Raw genomic sequence first — 27,145 nt, forward strand, 5'->3', positions numbered from 1 at the left:
ATGTGCATATAAGGGGGGACTCCATTTTGATTGCTGGATAACCATTTTTCTATAACTATTCTGTACTAACGTTTAAGTCTCAGGAACTAATCACATGCCATATGCCATATGTAATTGTGCTGTGCAGGCAGGTCTGAGAATGTGACTTGACCTGTCACCTACTTATCTCTAGCTGAACTGTGTTTGTTCAGACTTATTCAGACTTATTTTGCCCTGTAGAAAACAGGAACTTGTCTTCAGCCATACTGGGCATAAGTTACACAACAATGCATTTCACAACATACTGCCATTTCCTTAACGGCCTCCTAACTCTGTATTGAGCCCCTTTCCCAGACCATAAACTGTCTAACTGTCATTTTGCTGAGATAGACAGACTGTGAAGTAAAAGGGGAAGTATGTTCTCATATCTGTGTTTTTTCTATGCTCAAGTTTGCTATATAAACTGGCTGTAGACCTTCAATAAATGAGAGAACAGTTTTTGACAAAGCTTCACTGGTTGTCTGACTCAATTACTGTCTTCTCCCGAGCTCGTCCGCCATTTTGTTTTCCCAGGTCATCAGCGCTATAAGAGTGTGGTAAATCCTCCGGAGGTTGGAGTCGTCCTGAGTCGGCAGACGGTGTATTTTCACGCTAAGACGTTGGAGAATACAAGGGCACATTTTCATGGTGTCGGAAGTTGGGAAAGAAGCCACATTCGGGGTAAGCATACAAGATATATATTTTATCTGTATATTATCCGTCTGTGTCTCCTTGCCCAAAGAGCCCATAAGGTTTTAAAGTTTAGAAGTTTTTTAGAGTTACCGCTGCACCGGATGATCCAAGGTTAAGGAAAAACCATAGAGACACTTGAGTAAAGGACTCAAAGTGAAGTCAGGATTACATGAATCCTTGACAGAAGTATATACACAGGGTTATAGTCCCTGTTGAGAGATAGGAACAAGCGATATAGTTGGGTATCTGCTTGAAAAACTCTTAAAGTGTCTGTGGGAAAAGTGTATTTTTTTTTAAGGGGGGAGGAGGATTGTACGGGATTTTTAAGGGATTTTTTTTTTCTTTTTTCTGTATTATTGTGCATGGGCATGTCGTTATATATATAAAATAAGATATATAAGACATATAAAGTGCTAAGTATATATAAGTGCATAAGTATATAAGTGCTGAGTATATCTGTGCGTAAGACATATACGTGATAAGTATATCAGTGCGTAGGATATATAAGTGCTGAGTATATAAGTGCTGAGTATATAAGTGCTAAGTATATAAGTGCTAAGTATATAAGTGCATGATATCACGCTGTGTTGCTCATATATTTTTACAGTGCAGTGCTTGCTTGATTTTGGTTATTTTAATCAAGTGTGTATTGTATTGTCTAAATGATGGGAAGGTAGTTTTGCCGCATTTCATATGACAATGATAAAAGGATTATGTTTGGGTGGAGATCCTGAATGGCTATGGTTTCAGCCTGATCCCGAGTGGGACATGCATTATATGGCATTATGTGGCCGCATTTGGGTAAAAGTTGCACCTCACATTGATGAGGCTAAACAAAATAATAACCCAAAATTTGAGGAGCCAATTTGGCCACCCCCGCCTGATAATCTCACTACAATGTATTCCCAAGCCCCTAATGCACCCCCACAGGAGTTTTTACCTCCAGATATTTTAACCCCAACACCGCCGCCTTCTGTGATGTTACAAGTACCCCCGTATAGTCCTATCACACCTGTGCCACTATTTTCCAAGTTTTGATCCTAACATGTTGGCAGCGTTATCACACTATGCTGCAAGTCATCACCCCAAACCTCCTGCATCCGTACGCAGGGAGGAGAGTAATGGCATTTGCCCACAGCCCTCTCTTCCCACCTATGTGGAGTTAAGAGACGATGCAGAATCAGAGGTGGTACACCTATCTGAATCTGAGCATCATAAGTCGTCCTGTAAAGAAAGCCCAAACAGAAAGCTTCCCAATGCCGTAAGCTCCACAAAAGTTTCATCTCTCGTTTCACCCCCTGTCTCCAGGGAGAGTGAATGGGAAGACGATACTTCAGATTCGTCTCATTCCGATATACCATCACCCCGTAACCAATTGCCTTTAAGGAAACTTAAAGAAACCACTGCTTCAGCAGGTTCTGTGACGTCTGAGTCATCTGCAGGAGCCAGCAATCATAGAGTTAAGGATTTTTGTGCTTCTGTAAGGGAACTAGCTGAGGAATTTAAAGAGGTATTGACTGATTCATGTGCTGTAACATTAACTCCGGCACATAGTAATGCCAAACCTGTCCTAGTTACACCGCAATCATCTGTTTTCTTACCTAAAAATACTACTAGGAACGATTTGATTCGCACTGCTAAAAAAAACGCGAATATGAATCATTGTTAGCTGACACACAGGATTGTGCTGAAGCAGAGGTTGATTTTAGCATTATTAAAACTGATACGGAATGCGCTGCAGCCTGTGTCAAAATTGCATCTTTTAAGTGTTGTCAACTGAATTTTTTTTATATATATATAACTCTCAAAATGCATATTTGCCCCCTGCCCCTATGGCATCGGGACAATTACCATTTCCATAGGTAGCCCCAATTTACCCCAGTGTCCCTGTTCTAAAAAAAAAAAAAAAAAAATCCTGATCCCTTAACCTTTCCTCGGTCACAGGCTCTGAGGCAGTCTCCGATAAAGAAGTTCTTATGGCTTCATGGGGAACCCGAAGCAATAGGCTCCCTAGACCACTCCCTATTGATATGCCTGCCAGGCAGATCGGTACGGATGGGGAAGAGACGGACTCTAGACAGGAATTAACCCCTGTCAGGGACCGTTCATGGGACAGGGAAAAGTCACAGGATGAATCAGAATCAGATACTGACACTGTGGCACAGTTTTATGCAGGTCTGTCAAACAACGCTAAAAAAAAAAAAAAAAATGTGTTATAACTCCAAACTGCTGTATTTATATTTAACATAACGTAAGAAGGAAAAAAAAAAGAGCAGAGAAGCTAAGAAAGCAAGGGAAAAGAAAGGACAGGAAGTGCTATGATTGTAAAGAGACAAGATATTTTTCCAGTAATTGCAAACCAGCCCCTAAGAAGGGAACCAGAGAATTTTTTTTAGTAGAATATTTTTGTCTAAATTCAGACGGGTCTTTCCCGCCGGTATTGAGATTCTCAAGTATTGTAAATCTTAGTGGAAAATATGTTTTGTGTGTAAATTCAAGGTAGGAAAATTAGTTTTTCCCCAGAATGTTTTATTAAATTTTATAAATATGGTAAAAAGGTTGATTGAGTAATCCCTGTGTGCTTGTATAATCTGAGTGAATCCTAACTATGTGAAAGTTTTATGTGCATTGAATAATATGAATGTCGGTTTATTGTATATATACAATTTTATCTAGGTACTTGCAATTGTTTCTGAAATAAGAACATAATTAATTGCTCATGTTAAGTGTAAATTTTAAAGGTAAGAAACACCCGCACTATAACACAAACTAATCAATAATGGGAAAGGGAGAGTTTGACTGGTTATAGAGAAAAGGACAAAAAGATGGGCAAATGTCAGAAAAAAGGAAAAAAAATATATAATTCAGCCCAGTCACTGGTATATTTTGAGGATTTATTCGTTCTGGCCAGACGATGATTTCTTAAAAACCAGAAAGACATCCTTTTCCAACTTCTCTATTTCCATGTCGAGAGAGAGAGGGAGAGAGAGAATCAGAATAGCAGCCCAGACAATCTAAAATAATTAGCCCCCCTTCTCCAGTTGAAAAAAATGTGCGGAGATACATTTGAGACACGAAAATTAACCGAAGCTCTGTAGCTACAAATTAGGTTTAACTGTTTTATTAATATAGTTTGCGAGCAGGATCAAACAGTTTTGCATTGCCTTGTCTTGGTAATTTTTGTTGTATTATTTTTGTTTCTTTTGTGTGTCACATTTTATTCTGTTATCAGGCCGTGTGAGGAGCTGCATTTTTAGATGTCCCAAATTATATTGTAATGTAATTAACAGTTTTTTTTTTTTTTCTTATCTGTTTTGTTCCAAGGTTTTGGCAGGATGCCCAGAAAGCTATTTCAAGCTTGTTCCAATCCGAGGAAAAAAAAAAAAGTTTTTAAATCTGTGTCTATAATTTCTTATATTACAGGATGTTTCTGTCAGAAGACAATAGTTGCTTATATTTATATTCAGTAGTGTTTTCAGTGTTTTTAATGCAAATTTTATACCCAAAGGATTCAAGTTAGTTTAGCTACAGATCAAACAACAATAGTTAGTTATGTTTTGAATGCTGTTATCCTTTCTGTAATATTGTTCATATATAAAATTATGTGAACAAAGGAGGGGTATTATTGCTGTTTATCATATAGCTGTCTATGCCCAGAAGTTAGATGGGTTAGTGCCCGGGATGAACGAAATCTGAAATTATCATTTATTTATTTTTAAGAATAATGCTGAGTGCCTTTTAAGGTTGGCAGTGTGCTCGGCACTTTTCAAAGAAATTATATTACAAGTAATTAGTTTGGAGTTCTATACAGAATTATTTTAGCCATTTTTTTCTTTTGGTTAGGCAATAGCTGAGGCACCAATTTTAATGAATTTAGATTGTAGCAAAGTCAAGACCACAGTGACTGTGTAGTAAAACAATTAGTAAGTATTGTATGCAACTGATATATTTTTGAGTCTCTCTAGGCACATGTCAAAGTTGAAAGTGCACCTACGAGAGATGGGTTAATGGTCAAGCATTTCCTACGCAAGAACGTTCTTCATCCCAGATGAAAAGGCGCTACTACTACTATTAAAAGTACTACTCATCACCACTACAGCAAATAAAGTGGCAGAGGTCTCTTTTTGGATCCACGTTACGCATATGAAACTTATCCCAGCACCACCCACAGTTGCTTCAATCTGCACCGTATCCAAAGTGGAAAAGCCTAGAGACACAGCCAAAATTCCAGGCCTCAACACATGAACTTTGAACTTTTTAATAATCTTTTTTCTTTACAGGTTTTGTTATTTTAATTATAAATGTATAGTCTATTAGGTTTGTGTAAATAAGTGTGCACACAAAGACGATAGGGTAGGAACAGGTATATTTTGTTTAGTAATTGTTATTTTGTTTTTATTGATTTGTGTATAGCATATATGCACACCTTTTGTCACACAATGGAATCCTAGTAAACAAAGCCCATATTTTATGTATAATATAATCCAATATACTATCTATATTCAATAGGTTGCACCCCAGGAAAAATGAGTGTTATATTTAACCCCTTGAGAAAAAATCAATATGAAATAAGACATTTGTAGAACCATCTATAAGAAATTGGTTACGAAGGGTGTAGAAATAAGAGTTTGCCCTAGGGAAGTTATTGACTCTGTGATAGGAGGACAGATAGAACATTACCCTGCAACTAGAATAGTTTATGTTATTTGGGGAAAATAGTCCAGTGTTTAAAGGTAGAGATGACGGATGGGATTTGTTGGGACTTGGTGGTTGGATTAGTTCTCTGGAAGCGAAGCTATTGGATGCTTTTGTGTGTGTGTCTGTCCTACTCATCACTCTCTATGTATGTGTCATATGCAGTAAACTTTGATCCAGAAGTGCGTTGCACCCCCACCGACGCTATGCCTCTTTTCGGTGATGTCAGCAGTCCCCCAGAAGAAGAGACCAAGAAGAAATCAACTGTGCCGATATAATGGCCGAAAAAGAATGACAAGGCACAATTGGACAATCTCCTGGTCCAGCAGGACTATGCAATGGTTAACTGTTCTTTAAATAGACTGTCTCTAAAGAATAAGAGGGGACTAAGCAGATTGGATATGAGGCTATGAGGAAAGTGGGAGGTCACCCAGAGGCGTGTGTCAGCCACAAGGAAAGGATCATAAGTCAGCCATTTTTTACCATAGCAGCCATTTTTCTGTTTTGCCATTCTGAATAAATGCAGTATGAAAGATGCGTGCAAGATGGATATTTGTGCAATCGCTCCCGGTAGAAATTAGCCCCCACCAATTTTCACAAGTTTTAGCCGCCATAATGTGCTAATAGTTACAGAAGAGCAGTATGAATAGTAATTTAGAAATTGGTAATAGTTTTTGTAGTAATAGTCAACCTGGTAAACAGCAAAGATATCATACCAGCCACACCGATATATATCTCTCTACAAACAAGAACTCCTGTGGCCATATATATATATATTTTTATTTTCTTCGGACCCCCAAAACCTGCACCACTATTTCTGTACGACAAAATATATCAACAATATCAAAAACAATATAGTAGTTGTTAGGTTATGGACCCACGACAAAATAAGGGAAAGAGAATTGTTATGGGACTGATATTTATCGTTTGCATATTTGTAGTATTAGTTGTTATTATTTCATGTTACAAATTTATGTGCTTATCTTTATGTAAAATGATTATGCCTTTTGGTAAGTCCATTGATCACGCATATGCATCACTGGACGTTAATGCCCCCATTCACAGTTTCTCAAATATGATACGTAACTCTGGACCTACTGCCACTAGAGTCCAGATACCTTTGATGGATTATGATAACATTCAAATCCAATACGAGACCCCCATATCCTAGAGGTTAATTGTCATTTTGTGATGACAAAAGGGGGGATTGTAAATGTGCATATAAGGGGGGACTCCATTTTGATTGCTGGATAACCATTTTTCTATAACTATTCTGTACTAACGTTTAAGTCTCAGGAACTAATCACATGCCATATGCCATATGTAATTGTGCTGTGCAGGCAGGTCTGAGAATGTGACTTGACCTGTCACCTACTTATCTCTAGCTGAACTGTGTTTGTTCAGACTTATTCAGACTTATTTTGCCCTGTAGAAAACAGGAACTTGTCTTCAGCCATACTGGGCATAAGTTACACAACAATGCATTTCACAACATACTGCCATTTCCTTAACGGCCTCCTAACTCTGTATTGAGCCCCTTTCCCAGACCATAAACTGTCTAACTGTCATTTTGCTGAGATAGACAGACTGTGAAGTAAAAGGGGAAGTATGTTCTCATATCTGTGTTTTTTCTATGCTCAAGTTTGCTATATAAACTGGCTGTAGACCTTCAATAAATGAGAGAACAGTTTTTGACAAAGCTTCACTGGTTGTCTGACTCAATTACTGTCTTCTCCCGAGCTCGTCCGCCATTTTGTTTTCCCAGGTCATCAGCGCTATAAGAGTGTGGTAAATCAAAAAAAAAAAGTGTGGAGGTTGGAGTCGTCCTGAGTCGGCAGACGGTGTATTTTCACGCTAAGACGTTGGAGAATACAAGGGCACATTTTCAGAGGGACAAACACATAACTAAAAGAAGGGGGACGACCACAGCCAAGAAAAAACAATCCGGCGCTAGGCAAATTAACTAAAAATATTATTTATTGTGGGTGTACAGCATGGTGGCGCAAGGATGTACTCTGCGCGTTTCACGCTAAAATAGCGCTTTTCCAAAGAGTATCCTTGAGTATCCTCAATCCTGATGAAATTACATCACAATACCATGCAGGTCATAGTACAATGAGTAATGGAATGGAGTGTTGTTCTAAGGTTTCTATGTTTCTTTATGAAGTTCAGATGCATCAGACCCTGACTCAACAGTGATTATCTCTGAAGCCCTTCATATTCTCTCCACACAACTTTCTGCTGAGGTCTGTCACTTTTATCTTACTTATTTATGGTACCAACGTCTCCGTCTGCTGATGAAGGCCCCATAGCTGACCAAAACATTGGTATCATTTCTTGACCACAATACAAACTTTTTTGATTCACTCAGTGTGCTGTGTCCTTTAGTGAAGTTCCTGCCTGGGTATTGTACGGTATATATGGTTAATCGTAGATACATGCTGGGCTGCCAAGAGTGAGTTCGGGCCCCGGTGAAAAAAAAATTTCCGGGACACTTAGCTGCTCTTTTCTCTCCCGCACTTAGATGTGTGGCCGCCTCTTTGCTTAAGGCCTCCTCCATCTGAACCACAGCGTAAAATGACGTCGCTGACGTCACCGTGACGGTGTCGCGTTGCCATAGTAACACGACGTTCTGATGTCATTTAATACTGCGGTTCAGAAGGAGGAGGGCGGCCGCAAGGAGTGACAAATAATGATACTACCGAGAAAGCGAAAACATGCAACATAGTCGGGTCCCGGGCCCCCTTTCAGACCCCCTTAATTTGTACCAGCTTCTCCCCCCTTTTCCTTTGGAGTGGTGTGTGTGCACATTTTAAGTTATGGTGGGTGAAAAAGGCAACAAAAAACCTCCACCGTTAGCATATAGCCAATAAAGAATATCACTTGTGAGCACATTCACATGTCTTAGACAGGTCTACAAACCTGCCTTTCACCATTATCATCTAGCATACAGAGCTTCCACTGCAGCAAGGGATTCTGGGAAATGAATGTACTCACAAGTGATATTCTTTATTGGCTATATGCTAACGCTGGAGATTTTTTTGTTGCCTTTTTCACCCACCATGACTTAAAATGTGTATGGTAAATCCACCCAGACTTGAAAATTGCAAAGCCAGGACAAGCAACCTCACACTGATGAGACCCATTAAGGTTGAAGCATGTCTGTGCGTGGTTTGGCTGGCTTTGCATCTAATCCCATGCTGTGCTTAAAAGCTGTGTGAACAGCAGAGCATTTGCTTATATGTGGTCCATGTAAATGTATTTCAGGCAAAAGGTGACACATTGTGTGCTCATTTGCATGTAATTTCCCAGAATCCCTTGCTGCAGTGGAAGCACTGCATGTTAGGTGATAATGGTTGAAAGGCGGGTTGCAGACCTGTCTAAGACAGGTAAATGTGCTCACAAGTAAAATTCTTTATTGGTTATATATATATATATATATATATATGTATGTATGTACAGTATGTGTGATGCCTATCCAAGCTTCAAATTGCAAAGCCAGTATAAACAGCCTCACACTGATGAGACCCAAAAGGTCGAAAAACAGTTGACTGTGAGTAGGTTTACTGGCTATGCATCAAAACCCAGGTTGTGCTGAAAAGCTGTGTAATGCAACGAGCATAAGTTCGTAGGGATCCATATCAAAATTGATTTGAAGCAAAAAATGACACTGTGTGCTCATTTGCATGTAATTTCCCAGAATCGCTTGCTGCAGTGGAAAAACTGTATGCTAGGGATAATGGTGAAAGGCAGGGTTGCAGACCTGTCTAAGACATGTGAATGTGCTCACAATTTATATTTTCATTTGCTATAGTGTGTGTGTGTGTGTGTGTGTGTGTGTGTGTGTGTGTGTGTGTGTGTGTGTGTGTGTGTGTGTGTGTGTGTGTGTGTGTGTGTGTGTGTGTGTGTGTGTTTATCTTCCAAATGTTTACTAACAATGCAGTTGCCCACAAGATGAAGACATTTGAGAATCTCTGCGCTTTACTGCATATGGACCCCATTATTATCTGTTGCAGCAATGAAAACTTGAAATAGATTAATAAACTTTACAAAGGAATGTTTGTTGTAAGTGAAAAATTATAAACTAATCACCGTAAAAAAAAAAAAAAAAAAAAAAAAAAGAATAATTGTACTGACTGTTAAGCACCCCTTCCTATAACTTTCATCACTAATCCAAGAGATAAAGAAAAAAGACACAATGGGAACCACAAAAAAAAGTGCACAGACAGGCACCTAATTCAGATGTGTCCCTTAATTTTTTTTTTAATATATACAAAGGAGAGCACTGGAAAAACAAAATAAATAAACACAGATTTTACCAACAAATTAACATGGAGAACTGGATTCTTCAGGTCCTTAAATATAAAAAAACATATATAGGTTATTTGTAAATTCACACAGTGGTTCTTCCAGCATCTTAATATATTCATATAATCCAGCACATGTATATGTACTTGTTTATATATGAAGTCATTTTATACAAAGTTATCTACAACCATTTTTCCGTATACTGCACTGTTCATTTTTAGTACGTATTACAGTCCTTCCAAACGGAGACCGATACAAAACAGTCTTATTGCAAATATATTTACTTTGCTTTGGATGTGTAATCAAGGCTGGCATTATAGAACGCTCTTTTGTGCAGTTGTATTCATGTTTCACACTACTGCAAACACCTTTACCAGTGAGATGAAAGAGCTTTCAGCACACTCATTTTCTACTACTACTGTAAGACCTAAGGAAGGTCCCACAGTCCGTAAATAAGGCTACTAACAATTGGTCATGAGTGATCTGTGCTTGTACCTTTTCTCATCTCAGTACTAAAAGAATCTAGAGGCCGTTGACCTGTTAAAGTGAGCTCCCTATCATGTTTTCTTTCAATATGCTTCCTTTTTATTCTTCTTGTTTATTGCTCAGTATATTATTTTCGCAATTACACTTTTTCCGTTCGTGGTATATGCCAAGTACAGATGATGCAAGTACCCCAGATCATATTAACCACAAAAAAATCCCAGTCAGCAGATCACAAATTGTGCTTCGGGTGGGTCAATCAGTTTGATTTTGGTCCTCTGTAGATATGTTTCTTGTTTTATGTATTAGGTGGTAGAGCCTGATTGGGTCGTCATGGATCATATCCTCTGCGGCATTGCTTTCAGCTTTTAGCTGCTCACTGTTGAGGTATATGCTGGACCTAGATACGATATCGCCAGGCTTCAGGGCTTTTCTGTCCTCCACACAATCTTGAGCATCTATATGGCAGGCTTTCTTTTTTTTATTTTTCCTGGGCTTTTTAGGGCTGAGGTCCAGTGCTGCATAACACATTTGTTCCTCAAATTCCACCTGAAGAATATAGTAAACAAATAAAATAAAAGGAAAATGTGATCAGCAGTCTTTCTTTCAAAGTTTGTAATAAAATAATAATAAAATATGCCAATGTATGTCTGTAGAACAAAAAAAAGATCAAAGTAACATCTCTTCCAAGGTAGAAAAAATGGGGAATCTTTTTCCTTGAAAAAGCGCCATAGGTGGCGTGAAATGCGTGGGTGGAGTTTTTTCACTGTCTTTATGTTTTTTATGTAGCCTAATAAATTGTTTTTAATTTTCTATGGCTGGTGGGTTTCCCCATTTTTTTTCTACCTTGGAGCAGCTGTTACTTTGATCCTTTATTGTTCTGTCTACTTGTTTGATCGAGGAAACGCCACCGGGGGCAAACCGGAGGACGCACATTGTTTAGCAGCATCCATGCTAGCAGCTTAAATCCAAAGGAGTCACAGGGCGGTGCTTAATAGTGAGTAGAGGCTACTCACACCGGCTTAACCAGGGACTCAGGGATTTTTGCTTACAGCTCATTATATCTCCCTTATACGTTATGTCTCCTCCTGTTCTCCAGTACAATTCGATTTGATATAGCTGCAGCAGACCTTCCGTTATAACTCGATTTTTCTCCTCACGTGCCACCTGACTTCCTCTTTCTTTCTTCGTCTGCTTTCTGGGTAAACTTTATAGCTATCTGACTCTCCTTATCTGCTACCAACCAGGCTATGTGCATTATGATGTCACGTGCCAGATACAAAGCCTACCAGTTACAGCACATGGAACGTAACGATCCTAGCAGCACCCTCTTTGGAATGTTCGAGAGGATCCAAACCATGACTATGGTTTTGATACATAAAGTAAACCTTCCAAGTTTGGTTGCCCTAGGTCTTATAGTTTGGCGTGCATAATGAGAGAGAGAGAGGGAGAGAGAGAGAGAGAGAGAGAGAGAGAGAGAGAGAGAGAGAGAGAGAGAGAGAGAGAGAAGAGAGAAGAGAGAGAATAGATATTGCTTTTAAAATGCTTTTATTCCTTAATCTGACCAGTCAAGACTTTCTACCACATCAGCCTCACCAATGTATACATCTTCCTTTACCTCATCCAGGCTGTGTCAAGCGTACAGTAATGATTACACATTGAAAATGTGAAGCTGTTCAGAGTTCTCTACTGTGATCAGAGCATTAGTGTATGTTTGTGTCTTGCTTGGAAATATAAAATAGAAGACAGCACCTGGAATTCTTCTCTGTTTCTCTCTTGGGGTGTTGCCATCTGTTCATAACAACATTCATCTATGCGCCCTTAAAAAGAAAAAAAAATGATTAGATGCTTTTTTTTTTTTTTTTTTTTAAAGGCTAAAGACCTAATAACTTTAATAAAGAAGAAAGCAGATTTAAGCTGATACCACCATAAATCTCTCTTTAAATCACAGAATATTAATCTACTGCAGTTTTAACTTGTGTTAATAAGAACGGAATAGAATTGTCATTATCTGGTGATGTAACCTCAATGTTGATGACATCAGTCAACATTTGTATTAGGTTCTTTTGTACGTGCACACACAGGGTCCCTGTGATCTGCTGCAGCTGGCATAATTAGAAATGGCTATATGTCAAAGTTATTGGTTTATATATAAAAAAAAATTAGAGGTGGGTACATTTACAAATGTTATCTCTAAGTACTGTCTGTGTAAAAATGGTACCAAGAAAATGGACTGAATCTGAAAATTGCCCATCCTTGGAAGCCTGATGGGAGCATTGTTACAAGATTAATTACTGATCATTACCCTCTTAGCAATAATGTCCCCCCTGCAGAGGCAATCCAAGCCGTTTGTTTTGTTGTTTTCTTTAATTTTTTTAAATACAGAATTCAAGCAGGGGGTCTCCGGAGTGGAACCCCATTAATTTCACGTCTGGGGACCCCCTGCTTCCAGAGGTACTTACCTCTGTGGTGGGTGCCGGAAGCCACTGCAGGGTTCACATTATGACTGCTTTTCAAAGCTCGCGAGCCAATAGGAAGCCGTAATGTCATCAAGTGCAGCTTCCTATTGGCCCATGTGATCGGGGGCTTTAAACTGCAGAAAAGCTGAAATTAACAGGGTTCTGCTCCCGAGAACGTCTGCTTCATTCTTGTATTAAAAAAAATGAGGGGGGTGGGGCTAAAACCTCATCTGAAAATGATTTAGCTTAATGCAGAGAGAAGCTTTACTATTAACAATTAAAAGGGATAGTGAAATACTGTATATATATACATACATACACTGGTTGTGGGGCAATAACCTGTCTGTGATTGAGAATGTGTGCTTGTCCGTTACATCCTCAGTAGATTATTATTCTCTTTGTCTACACTCTGATTTTTCCCTGTAAATAATCTTCCATTCATCTACCTCCTATTTTGAATACACGTCTTAATGTAGTACTGTACTTTTATTGCTGCAATCCTATTATATGTAACCCTGGTAAGAAATGGGGCTATAGTTCTATCCTCCTCCTGGTATAATCCCTGGTAAGGGCAGGTTGCCAGGAGTTATCATGGGTTTCCCCCACTTCAAGCACTTGCCCTGAGTGGTGGAGGTAGGTCACCTGACCCTGTGTCAAAGCAAGAGACACAGGGGCGGTGCCTGCTGAGATCATAAAAGAGCAGTGCATTTCCTATTTAGTGTGTTCTGTTTTGTCAGTCTGAGAGTAGTGAGTGATTGAGTGAGTTAGTGAGGAGAGGAGTGATCAGCTCATGAGTAGAGCTGATATAGTTGTAGTTAGTGAGGTGGACCAAATACCTCTCACCCTGCATAGGGGGTGAGGGAAGAGCTAGCCCCACTCTGGATGTCCTTTGGGTCCAGAGTGGCGGCAGGGACATCACAAGGAGAACAGTTAGTGGACTGTGCATCACTGTACCTGTCGGCTGCTGCTGCTGCCCAAGAGAATAAAGAGACTGTTGCTTTTAAAGATAATCCGTGTGAGACTGGAATCTCTCACCCCTGTGGGGAAACTCTGTGGTAAGGATTCCACCCCGCATTCCTTTGGCTTACTTGAGATGGAGGCGCTGCACCATTGAACAAAGACGAAGGCATCCACCCCAGTAACCTGTTCCTGTTATCCCCCATGTCATCGGGGGAGACTCAGGCCCTCCTGTTGCCAGCAGGTATGCACCACACAGAGACATCTAGCCAGACCCCAGAACACCTTAGGGGACCTGATCTGCGATTAGGGGGGGAAGAGGGGCTAGATATATAACTAATATTAAGGTCAATCAGCAAGCTGCTTTTCTTTTTCCAACTTCCTTTTTATAGGTGTTAAAATGAACATTTGTTCAGAATAATTAGAAGCGCGGTGTTCCAATAAGAGAAAGCGCCAACACTTTCTGCGGCTATTGATTAATTTGCGATCCAGTTACTGTTGCGGCCACCTTTAATCTAACACTTACCCGGATTTATCCGGGCCTTTTCTTCTTTTCTTCCGGAGTTTCTCGCGCGCATCATCAGATAAGCGCTAATGGCGCTTATCATTGAAAGCGCCCGAGGCGCGGGAAACCGGCCAAAAAGAAGCCGCACGCCTCCGCAGTTTTAAAATTCCCGCGGTGGCAGCCGCATTAGGTTAAAGGCGGCCGCCACTGTACATCGTGAAACGTAGGTGTGCGTGATCTTAATGATGATTTGGCATCTTTATCAGTCCTGCCAGATACATGCAGTTGGTGCAAGAAATAGACAATCATAAAAAATATAACTGAAGTAGAAGTGAGTCAAACAGGACTTATTAAAGCACGGTTTTGTACTGGCATTCAGGGGGGAAACGTTTCAGCACTTTTCTTAATGGAGTGTATGCATGCAATGATAAAAGAGCGTATTATTATTAATATGCATAAGAAAACAAATATTATTATCTTTTATTTGTATGGCACCAACATATTCCGCAGTGCAGTACCATGTGGGAGGGAGGACAATAATGTTGCATTACTAAAGACTACATATATAGTATGTTAAGACCGAATGAGACAATAGGAAGGAGGTCCTTGCCCCAAGGAGCTTACATTCTAGAAGGAGAGGAGTGGAGACACAAGGAATAATGTGTGTGAGTTTCTTAGCAATGGTTTGGCTATGAACATCCGGACTCTCTGTATATGTGAGTCTAGGATGAAAGCAACCGTAGACAGGAGAGTGTTGGAAAGGTCTCCATGAAAAAGTGTGTCTTCAAGGAACGTTTATATGTATGTGTGGCAGGGGAGAGGCTGATTGTGCGTGGTAGAGAATTGCAGAGTTGGGGTGCAGCACAGGAAAAGTCTTGTAGGCGGGAGTGAGAAGAAGTAATAAGGGAGGTGGAGAGACGTAGATCAGGAGAAGGTAGACTACGTGTAATTTCATTCCACTTACCAAGTATTGGTTGATGTAAATTGCCATAGATTGGGTTATTTTCAATATATTGTTGTTCATAACTGCAGTGAAAAAAAACAAAATGAAAGCATTAATTATACAAATGCTATAAAAAGCTTGAATAACATTAGAATAGTAATGGTAGAGGAGATTATTAATTGTAGGACGGCCTCTTCCATTGAGTTTGACTTTTGTCAAACTTATGCTGGAGCAGTGTTTTTCAACCTTTTTTGCATTGTGCACCCCCTGCTAAAAAAATATTTGTGCCACAAACCCCTAATTAATAATAAGTCCTATTGCCTATTCATGAGACTGACAAAACAGTTTGACCGATCCCAGGTAGTATAGTGACCTGAGCTCATGATGGAATACATACTTAATAAGGCCCCAAACTGCGCCTCGGTGTGTGCAGACAGCATTGGTGGTTTAGCTGTCAATTTGGAGCTTCCAAAGTCACGCCCCACAATTCTTTGCTGCCGTGGATGCAAAACACTATGGGGACTGATTTTGGAAGCTCCTGCTGTAATTGACGCCTCTGTCACGGGCTCAGCAACCTACTATACTGCCTGGAATCTGCCATTACATATATATTTTTGGCGAACCCCATTTGGGAATCACCATAGTTATAATTGTTCCATAAAAATAACAGTAGCCAGGAATTATTATTATTACTGTAATTTGTTTAAAAAATTATTTTAACCCTGCCAGGTCTAAACCGGTAGCCCTATCTGTCTGAGAAAGTCTTTTAAATGTATAAAACATAATTGAACGGTTTCATACACTTGAGAAAGTCACTACCGGGGGGGAAAGTTATTATACACGTACGCAATTTATAGATCAGCTGGTTAGTTAGTCCCCATGGAAGTGTGGATTGTTGCATATTGCGGGCGTGGGCAGTGCCTTTGTGCCTCGGTTTTCCTACTTTATATATTTAGTTCCTTGTAGAAAACGTTCATTATGCCTTTAAATTATATACACTATGCATGTAATATATACTCTGTCAGTGCCATAGGGAAAATTATTACATGAAGATTATATTGAGTACGTCACCATCATTATAACCGATTATTTGTAAAGCGACAACATATGCCGCAGTGCGGTACAATGGGGTACAGTGTTATGTATGTTGCATAAACAGTTACATACAAGTGAAGACAAACATGCACAATCAGATACAAAGAGCAGTGAGAGCTTACAATCTAGAGGGAATGAGGGAGACAAGAAGGTAAGGTGGCTGCACATTGTAGGATAATGTTTGGCTCAGGTTGGAATATGGCCCAGTCTGACAGCTGAATCCATTAAGGTTGGGGGGGGGGGTAGGGGAGTTACATACATTACAACGTGATGTCGCTGAGATGAAGAGCAGGTAAGAGACCCGTGCTCTCCCCTGGCACCAAGCCCTGCTAAATTTACTCTGATGATACGTGGTAGGGAATTCCAGAAGGAGGGGGCCGCACGGGAGAAGTTTTGTAGTGAGAGGTGTTAATAAGGCAGCAGTAAAGGCGGGTGTCGTGTGCAGAATGTGGAGGGCTGATAGAGGAGTCTCGCAGCATCATTTCGGATGGATTGGAGTTGGGATAGGCAGACAAGGGGTATGTCAACTAAGAGAAGGTTGCAGTAGTCGAGGGGAGTGAGTGAATCTGGATTTTAATTGCATCCTGAGTGAGAAAAGGGCCTATCTTAGTGATATTTCTAAGGCTAAGGCCCCGCTGCCTCAGACCACGCGCCCGCACTGCAGACAGGCGGCGCGTGGAGAGGCACTTGGGGCTTTTTCCAGTCCAAAGGGATCATTTTTGCGAGCGGGGGGGGGGGGCTCGTGGCCAAACGGGTCGGGGGCGGCCATGGTGGGGGGGGGCGGGACCGCCCCTCAACTGTTCAGCCCTTCAGCCCCTCAACTGTTCAGCCCCTTACCTCCTCAGCCGCTCACACACACAGACAGGCACTCAGGCACACACACAGACAGACACACACACAGACAGGCACTCAGGCACACACATACACACACAGACAGGCACTCAGGCACACACATACACACACACAGACAGGCACTCAGGCACACACACAGACAGACACACACACAGACAGGCACTCAGGCACACACACAGACAGACACACACACAGACAGGCACTCAGGCACACACATACACACACACAGACAGGCACTCAGGCACACACACAGGCAGGCACTCAGGCACACACACACACACAGACACACACACAGACAGGCACTCAGGCACACACATACACACACACAGACAGGCACTCAGGCACTCACAAATACACACGGGGGGGTGGGTGGGAGCCCGGGGGATCGGAGCAGGGGGGGAATCGGAAGGGGGACCCTCCCCACCTCCCAAGAGGAGAGAGTATGTGGGAGGGAGCAGGGGGGACTTCCTTGGTGCTGCAGAGTTTATTTAAAATCGCTGCTTTCCCCCCACACTCTCCTCCCCGCTCCCCGAAGCCTCCCCTCCTCATTGGCTCACAGCCACACCACGTGACGCGTCACCGCTTGGGATTACAATTCTCTTGAATTCCCTGGCGCGTCACAGCGTGTAGTGAGCTGTGCAGCGAGGGGGGACTGGGACCGGCTCGGGAGTGTTCCCCTGCTGGTGGGAAACGCTCGTGCGGCTGCCCGCGACGCCGGGCGCAGCGGGTCCCAGCCCTAAGGTGGAGACGGCAGGACTTCGTAAGGCACTGGGTGAGAGGAATGAAGGAAAGATTAGAGTCATAGATGACCCTTAGACAATGGGCTTGGGGTGTTGATTAGATTGTGGTATTATTGACAGTGAGGGAAGGTGGGTGTAGCTTAGGCAGTGAAAGAATGAAAGAGTATTAATTCTGTTTTAGACATTCAGAGAGACAATTGGAGACACTGGACTGGAGAGAGGGGAGAAAGAAGTTAAGGGAGGAGAGATACATTTGGGTGTTATCGGCATAGAGATGATACTGAAAGACAAAATATTGTATTAGTTCACCAAGAGCAGAGGTTTGTATCTCTTCTTTTTATTGCATATGCATTTGTTTTAAATCCTCGCCCCCTTTTTTCTTTATTTTCTAAATACCAGTTTGCTTAACCTGGTCACTTCCTTCTCTATGTTTCTATCAGACAGGGCTGGCTTGATAGCAGTGCCCTCTGGTTATAAAGGTCCTTCACTCTTCCCCCACAACAATGAAACTGACATGCAAACTGTAGACATACATGAATACAGTTCTTCCATTAGTGCCCACTCTTAACACTCAAATGGAGGTACTGTAACTTAGTTACTCTGAGTAAATGTGGACTCGGACCCCCTGGTTGCTTCAGAATCATCATTGGTATTGATCCAATTACTCTGGGCCGCTACAGGAATCCAGACGGGTCTTTCTTACTTGACCCGGTACCTGATGCCCGATTGGAACTGCCACTTCCATACAGACTGATAAGGAATAATAGCGCCGATCCACCGTTAGAGCATATCTGCCGGCGCACGGGAAGCCCTCTTTTCTGAGGCCCTCAATGGGGACATATATTCCTTTCATTCCTTATTCCTTCCTTAACTCCATTCCTTCTTTCGGGGATCCTAACTTAACGGGCACTGTCCCTATCTACAACACGGTAGACAAGGGGGCCTCATCTATACTATTACTTTATAAACATTACTTATGTACTCTCCCTGGGGCTCCTCTCGTCCTCCTGGAACCTAACCTTCCAGAATAATCCCTCTTCCTTAAATATCCCTGGGTGACATCTGAATCCCCATAGCAGTCCAGGCAGGCACCCAGCATACAATAGCCATGTTAGTAACCCTTTAGGAGAGGGGGTTACATATGTATATCTTTATTTAAATAGCGCCATTTATGTACATAGCGCTTCACCGTAGTAATACACGTGACATAATAACACATAATGAGAAGAAGTGCTTCAGACATAAAAGTAGCATTTAGGAAAAGGAGTCCCTGAGCCGAGGAGTTTACAATGTAAGTGGTAAGTAGGAAGAACGTACAAAGACAGCAGGAAGGTTCTCGTAAGTGTCTGCAAGGGAACCACGGTCGATGTATGAGGTGTATAGTATCAGCCATAGAGCTACCCAATAGCCTCAAGAAGGAGGTTGGTTTTAAGATCGGTCTTATGGGTGGATAGAGATGGGAAGGGCATTTTAGAGGTGTGGGGCAGTGAGTGAGAAACGTTTAGGTGGGAGAGAGCTTTATATACAAAAGGGGTAGACAGAAGACATCCTTGAACAGAACGCATAGAATAGTGAGAAATTAGGGCTGAGATGTAAGGAACGGCAGAAGAGTGTAAAGCTTTCAAAGTGAGGAGGAGAATTTTGTGTGTAATACGGAATTTGATAGGAAGCCAGGAGAGGGATTTCAGCAGGAGAGACACCGAGACAGACTTAGGCTGGAATTCTGGTCCCTGCTTGGCCGTGTGCGAATGAGTACTCTGCCGCGCGCACTCCTGCAGCCCAAGCGATTTGTGAACTTGGCTGCAGGAGATTGTAGACGCGGGGCGTGGCGGACGAGTCACAAAGCTGGTTCGGCCTCATTGGCTGAACCAGCTCACATGTGCTGACGTCATGCGCATCCGCCTGAAAAGACAAAATTTGTTGCATTTTCAAAACACTGCTGCATCAACACGCCTCTTCACAGACAGGCATGCAGGCACTGGGGTAACTTGTATAGCCCACTACAGAAAGAGTCCTTGCCGGGCGCGCGCACATAGCCACACTGGCACCATAATCTCAGCCTTAGGAGAGAGTAAAGTGATTCTAGCACAGACAGATCGTTAGAAGAGGTGTTAGCAAATGAGACACTGAAAGTGCAATTGGGGAGGTAAGAGGAAATCTTGGATAGAACTTTGTTATGGATACCAAGAGTATGGAGAATGTGGTCCACAGTATCAAAGGCTGCAGAGAGGTCGAGCAATATGAGCAGATTGTAATGACCATATTTTTGGCAGCATGGAGGTCATTAGTTAATTAGTGAGGGCTACTTCTGTGGAGTGAGCAGTGGGGAAGCTAGATCGTAGAGAATCTAGGAGAGAATAGGTGAGAAAATGGAGCAAGCGAGAGAATACAAGACGTTCAAGGAGTTTAGAGGCAGGAGGGAGACGGGACGATAGTTAGAGACACAGGGTAGGGTTAAGCTTGCTGTTTTTGAGTAATGGTATAAATGTTGCGTGTTTGATGGAAGAGGGAAAGGTACGAGAGTAGAGGGAGGAGTTAAAAATGTGTGTGAGCATAGGGATTATAGTAGGAGCAAGAGGTTTTAGGAGATGGAGGGAATACGGTCAAGAGGGCAAGTGGTAGAGTGAGAAGAGATCAGCAGTGACACATTCTCCTCTGAGACAGCAGAAAAGGAGTTGAGGAAGGCAGGGGGAGAGTTAAGAAGACGTATAGAATGTGAGGAGGATACAGAGGGAATGTCTTGATGTACTGCACCGACACACTTTATTCGAGCAAATACCCGGTATGTACCTGGCAGATACCTGGAATGCGCCGCTCCTCACCTCTGACAAGCCCCGTTGCATTTGCCTTCCCAGCCTGGGTTCATGCCTGGCTGATGGGCAGCTGATCTGTTAAATGATAATGATTAGGATTTAATAGGCTGCAATGCTTCGCGTGTCTACCAGATGGCATAAATTCATGAATTGTAATGCAGTATATATATATATGTACAGTGCAGTATTGCAGCCAGCGGGAATAAAATGCTTCAATCCCTGTCTGGAAAATAACTCAATGCACTCTGGCAGAAAACAGTCACAAACCTCAATACACCCGGGTATACCCGAATTCGTGGGACTAGCCAAGCTCGAATAAAGTGTGTCGCCAGTGTACAGTACGGAATCCACCTTTGTCTACTCAGCAAAGTCCTGAGATGACATAGAGGAAGAAAAACAGGCCACAGCCTGTTTCTGCACTGTAGACTAATAATAAATTAATCTCTTCTCTATTCATTATCAGAATGAGCGCCTGCGTAAAAAAAAGACATTGATTGTGCAGCAAACTGTTTTGCCTTTGTTGTATCTGAGTTATTTGTACCGTACGTCAACCACAAGATGAATCAAGGAGGGAGCAACAAGAAGCACATGGAGATAACTGGTATTTTGTTTGGTATACAGTAGCAAACACAATTTTGCACCTACTTTTATAACAAGAACTTATCAGAACTGTTACGTGTGTGCTATTTTTAAATCCCCCAGTTACAGTGAGGAAGAAAACAACATGATCACGGGTGTGATTTTCCCAAGATTTCCAATTTCTAATTCATTTATAAACAAGCTGTTCAACACGGTGGTGAATTTGGACAGTCATTTTGAACCTTAGAACTGTGGAACCCATTATAAGTGTATTGTAACACCGTGGAACCTCTTAAAAATCGATTGTAATGGAACGCCACCCCACGTATCATACGTACGTTAATAAACAATTTTGTGATAAGACTTCTATGAACAGCTTTCTATATTAAGTTTAATTTATAACTTTATTAACTTTTTTTTTTATTAAATCAAAACTAGCAACAAAAAAAGCTATTGAGTCTTGAGGACTAAAATATCTTCTATTACCATTTTTTTTTCTCAGGGAACCCCTTTCTGTATAATATCATAGCAGATCCCCAGGATCACAGGTTGCAAAGCAATGTATTAGGAAATGGATATTTCACAAGTTGGGTTTTAGTAATAAACTAGCACGTACTACATAACAAATAGCACACAGTAAGTATACCCCAAGTACATATATGCAAGTCAATGAACAAATATGTGCAATATTAAAATAGTGCACTTTCGATGATGAAAGAGCTTTGCAAGAAACAAAAATAGGGTGGTGTTGGACATCTGAAAGAAATGGAGCTAGAAATAGCTGGTTTTGTTACTACTGTATGTAAAAGAAAGTTGGAGGTAGGGGGTCACTGCTTAAAAAAAACAATAAAGCTTGCATTAATGGCAGGGCAGCCGACAGCTTTCTCCTCACTCTCTTCCTAGCCCTCTCTCCTCTCACCCACTCCTCTCTTATTCTCTCCCATTCCCTCCTCCCCGCTTTCTCCCTTTCCCCCCCACTATCTCCCACTCCCTCCTATTTCACTCTCCCCGCACCTCTCTCTACTTCCTCCTCTCTCACTCTCATCCTCTCACCCCTTCCTGCTCTCTCATCCCCTCTTCCATAACTCTAGCCCCTCTCCTCTCTCACTCAATCCCGCCCTTCTTTCTCACTCAACCTTCCCTTCTTCAAACTCCACCCCCTCCACCATCCTTACACTCAACCCCACCATCTAAGAAATGTACCTTGTGGAAGGGGGAGGGGATTCTTGTCCCGCGTTGGTTTTGCACTGGGCCATCTCTTCTCTTTCCCAACCCGTCCTCTCTCCATCCCTCCTCTCTCTCCCCTCCTCTACTCCCTCTCCCCCTCCTCTCTTCTCTTTCCCCCTCTCCTCTCTTTCTCCCCCTCTCCTCTCTTTCTCCCACTTCTCATCTCTCCCTCCTCTCTCCCCCTCATCTCTCTATCCCCTCTCCTCTGTCTACCCCCTACTCCTTGCTCGCATCCTCTCCCTCTCACCCCTCCTTTCTCATTCACTCCCATTCCATTCTCTTCCTCTTTTCAACGTATCTCCCCACCCCTCCTCTCTCTCTCTCTGCTCCTCTCAAACTCTCCCCCTCCTCCTCTTTCACTGTCATCCTCTCACCCCTTCTTCCTCTCTCGCCCTATCCTCCATAACTCAAGCCCCTCTACACTCTCACACAATCCCACCCTCCTTTCATCACTCGACCCTCCCTACCTCACACTCAATCCTCTCCCCTATCCTTACACTCAAACCCTCCTGATAAGAAATGTACCTTTGGGAGGCGGGGAGGGGGGTATTCCGGTTCCACGTAGGCTAGGAGCTTGGCCCCCCTCTTATTTCTCGCACCCCTTTGTTTCTCTCCCACCCCTTTCCATCTCTCCCCCACTTCCTCTCTCACTCCTCTTACTCCATCTCTCCTTCCTCTCACTCCTCCTCTCTCACTCTCATCCCCTCTCCCTCCCCCTTCTCTCTTCTCCCTCCCACCCCATCCTCACACCCTCCCACTTCCTCTTTCACTTCCCCCTCTCTCGCTCTCATCCTACTTTCTCCCCCTCTTCCTCCTTTCACCCCCTCCTCTATAACTCAAGATCCCCCTCCTCTTTCAGTCAATCTCCCCCTACTTTCTCACTCAAACCCCTCTTTGTCACACCCATCCTTAACCCCCACTCTTAGAAATTTACCTTGTGGGGTGGTGGGGAGGCCCAGCAGACAGATGCAGAAGTTGGCCCAACTTCCGGCTCTGACCGGCAGGAGTATTGCTTTGGGGGCCGGCATGGGTTGGGGAGAGCTGTGGCCCCAACAGCTAGACACAGAAGTCGGGTCCAACTTCCAGCACTGTCTAACTACGCCCCCACAGCCACCAGGCCCGGGAAATCTGTGCCAGCTCTCCACACCTGTCGACGGCCCTGAATAATTTACTAAACATAAAATATGGTATATTGAGTAGTCAAACAGAACGTACCTTATGCTATACTGACTGTAGTGTTGCAGTTCTTTAGCTGTATGGAAATACAATAAGACATTAAGTAAACTATTGAATGAATTGTTACACATTGTAGATTCACAATAAGGAAGCACTCATAGAAACATTAGAAGCACACACTGAATCATTGTTCAGCGGTGCCCATGCCCATCATGCCAATGTACATGTATGCAGGATTAAACCGTGAACAATAGAGACCGTTTCAAAACAAACAATTCTATTACTAGTAGTTTTTTTTCTTAAGGATTCAAATAGGCAACTCATTAAGCAACACTCTTGCTTTTCAATCATTGCACTTTAGAGGGCTTTTAGCTCCCATCATTTGACCAGATGACAATCCCTTTTATGAATATGTGTTGGACCTATCCCTCGTAGAAAAAAAAACCCCCTCAGTAATAATAATACATTGTATGTTACTAAATCATTCTAGAGAAATGCAGTATATTTCAGTATAAAATGACTTTACATTAATGCAGCCACCTTTGGGATGGAATCCTGCCAGAGCATGGCCACTTGTGTGGTTTGAAGAGCAGCAGATAAAGAGGATAGGTTTGAAGGGAACAATGATAATTTACGTGAGTGTAAGTGGATGCACATGGAGATAAATAATATATCCAAATGTATAGCTTGCATTGCTGTTACTGAAGTGTAACGTGATTGCTTCGCCACCGATGATGGAACGGAAGGGGGAGGAGTCCTCCTTACATTCCACTTCCTCTTAGACCGCGTTTGGAGCGCAGAATATCATCTCCCCTAGAAAAATTAGCATGAAGATGTCCTCATCATCAGTGATGGAGCTAACATGTAATCACGAGTGCTAGAGGGGTCATGGCACTCTGGATCCCTCCAGCACTCAAAGTTAAGATGTGGGATTTTAGTTCAGATATGAATATTTAGCACTAAATTCTTTGTCTTGAGTAAATTAGGTGCAGTTTGTGTGCTTAACTTTTCCCCCCTTATTTTGCAGCGAGATTTTGATCAATATCCCCAATATTATGTACCGGTTAATCTTAATACATAAAATAATTGCCTGTTGTAGAAATACTGTTTGTGAAATAAGGTGTGTAATCTGAATACCTCATGCTCATTTGTCCTTGAAGCAGTACTGATTTTAGAATAGGACGATTCTATGGGTGTGCCACTTAAGTAATATACAAACAAAGAAGTAATTATGACTGGGGCAGTGGGGCACATTATAATAAAAGTTAAACCTGCTTGTTGCTCAGTCAAGATGGCGAACCAGTGTACAGGGTCAAACTGCCCATTTTAGGGCTACAAAATTAGTGCCAGCCCTGCTAATTATCTAACTCCCAGTTAGATATCTGTATAGTTTATTTAGTATGTATCTGTGTGACTTCAATGTAACTTTGTGTAACTCGTATGCTTGGGCCTCTAACAATTGTTCAGTGGCTAGCATACAGTGAGTCAGGGACCTTTGTGTGGGACCAGGTGCATTTTCTCTGGACAATGGGGAGATGAGGAAGGTACAGAGCATTATTCTCTCCCCGGCAGCCAGGCATCTACCCCTGTGGGAGTTGTGGAACTGTAATTGGGAACCAAGCCCTGCGTCCTAGGCCCTGTTGGCTCCATTCCCATTGGTCAGTTTCAATTTCCCATGATCCCAAAGCCCCACCCCTGGAGACTATCTTGAGGCACTGTCACCGCCTCCATCCATCTAAGCCCCCGGCTCCTGATTGGCTCAGTGGATTAGTTGGCACCTTGGTTTAAATCAGGGGTGGCCAACTCCAGACCTCAGGGGCTACCAACAGGTCAGGTTTTCAGGATATCCCTGCTTCAGCACGGGTGGCTCAGTTTTTGACTGAGCTACTGATTGAGCCACCTGTGCTGAAGCAGGGATATCCTGAAAACCTGACCTGTTGGTGGCCCTTGAGGACTGGAGTTGGCTATCCCTGGTTTAAATGTTTTCAGATGGATGCTGAGGTCCTGTACAAGCCAATGCCCATCAGGGCTTCACAGTTGTTCATGGTTGGTCTCTGTGACTAGAGACCAACAGGAAGGTGAATGGTGGACCAGCGACGGGCATTCCATGTTACAGGTATTGAAGAACGGATGGATCAAGGCTGCATCCAGGGTAACCTTGCTTTGGCAGTCCCCTGTACCCCGAGTTGTGGTGAGTTATTGCCTTGTGCCTGTACTGTGATGCTCCCTGTTGGCTCCGGGCAGAATAAACCTGCGTTATGTAACTCTCGTTCTTCCTGGTGTTTGCGATCCCTGTTGTCCGGTCTCCCGTGACAATTACCTCAAATATTTGCTGCTAGCCTCAAAATACTACAATCGTTTTGTTTTACTATATGAAACCAAGTTTGAAGAAAGTATTTTGTATCGTATGTACACAAGTTTACACTGATAATGTTATGGTATAAATCCATAGTATTACTTCTTCAAATCCATTTTGGCTATAATATCTATTTTAAGTGTGTTATTCCCCCCTTATTGTGATATATGCATATAATACATTTGTTCAATGACATTATATTTATTATTTTAATAAGATGTCACCATTTGAAGAACTGTAACTGTTGCAGTTAATACATTGATTGTATGTGTATCTATTCAGCGAGCATAAGTTTATAAGGGTTCCATGTAAAAATGGGTTATGGCAAAGGGTGACAGTTTGTGCTCATTTACATGTCCCAGAATCCCTTGCTGCAGTGAAAGCACTGTATGCTGGGGATAATGGTGAAAGGCGGGTTGCAGACCTGTCTGAGACATGTGAATGTGCTCACAAGTGATATTCTTTATTTGCTATATGCTTTACTGTGGAGGGTTTTTTACCCACCATAAGGCCGTGCTTATAGTGCCGGCGACGCAACGTCGCCTATTCTGGGGGCCACGGTCATGTGTAAGATGGTGAAAAAGAACACAGAAGCGCACCAAGGGTTAAGGATAATGTATTTTACAATTGATATAATAAAATGTAAAAACTTACACATCATATTAAAAATGTCCAGTAGCGGCCAGTACAAGAATGGTGGATCCAGGGGGGTAGGCGCAGGAGGTATTGCCTGATGTTTGCAGTTCAGTCCCGCACGCTGGGGCTGGCTTGCCCGGCAAGGCTCAGATCTTACTTCCGGGTTGCGGTGTCGCAGAACCCGTATGGAGCTACCCTCCGATCGCCTGTGTACTTTACGTCCCACTCGAGCAGGTAGAACCAGCTCTAAAGTTCGTATGAAGCTGGGACTTGTACAACCAAACGTCTGGGCACCAACAAGTACTGTATATACTCCATTTCACGCGTTTCACACTATTCAGTGCTTCATCAGGCAGGGTAAGATGATTAGCCCAGATAGTTTCAACTCGGCCCTCTTTTCAAAGCACAACAAGTTCTGTTTCTTTTCTTTACTTTATTTGGGGAAAGCAGCATAAAAGACAGGCACTTGTGAAGAGATGTTGGTGTTTAGATAGTGTCTCTCTGTGGGTGCTTTGTAGTTAAGGACAGGTGAAAAGGGTAATCCTGCCACTAGAGCAGTTACAGGGTACTCACTCATCCAGGTGGTGATGGTGGAAAAGGAAGTCCCAAT

The 27,145-nt window shown here is 42.4% G+C and overlaps 1 protein-coding gene and 1 long non-coding RNA gene across 3 annotated transcripts in view; one reads left to right on the forward strand and one right to left on the reverse strand.

Annotated features, from left to right (window-relative positions):
* Positions 1-7,109, forward strand: LOC142489408 (uncharacterized). Its single transcript, XR_012799851.1, has 2 exons — positions 1-699; positions 4,677-7,109. It is a non-coding gene; the product is annotated as an uncharacterized LOC142489408 (long non-coding RNA).
* A 2,422-nt stretch (positions 7,110-9,531) lies between these two features.
* Positions 9,532-27,145, reverse strand: part of TRAT1 (T cell receptor associated transmembrane adaptor 1) — a 30,578-nt gene continuing 12,964 nt past the window's right edge. For both annotated transcript variants that reach the window (XM_075590068.1, XM_075590067.1), the window contains 4 exons: positions 23,583-23,619; positions 15,083-15,144; positions 11,950-12,017; positions 9,532-10,746 (listed from right to left, as the gene is read on the reverse strand). In XM_075590068.1, the coding sequence (XP_075446183.1) occupies positions 10,453-10,746; positions 11,950-12,017; positions 15,083-15,144; positions 23,583-23,619 (461 nt within the window). In that variant the 3' untranslated portion in view covers positions 9,532-10,452. The remainder of the gene's footprint in view (positions 10,747-11,949; positions 12,018-15,082; positions 15,145-23,582; positions 23,620-27,145) is intronic.

The sequence above is a fragment of the Ascaphus truei genome, chromosome 3 (genome assembly GCF_040206685.1).
Source record: "Ascaphus truei isolate aAscTru1 chromosome 3, aAscTru1.hap1, whole genome shotgun sequence".
Classification (NCBI taxonomy): Eukaryota; Metazoa; Chordata; class Amphibia; order Anura; family Ascaphidae; genus Ascaphus; species Ascaphus truei.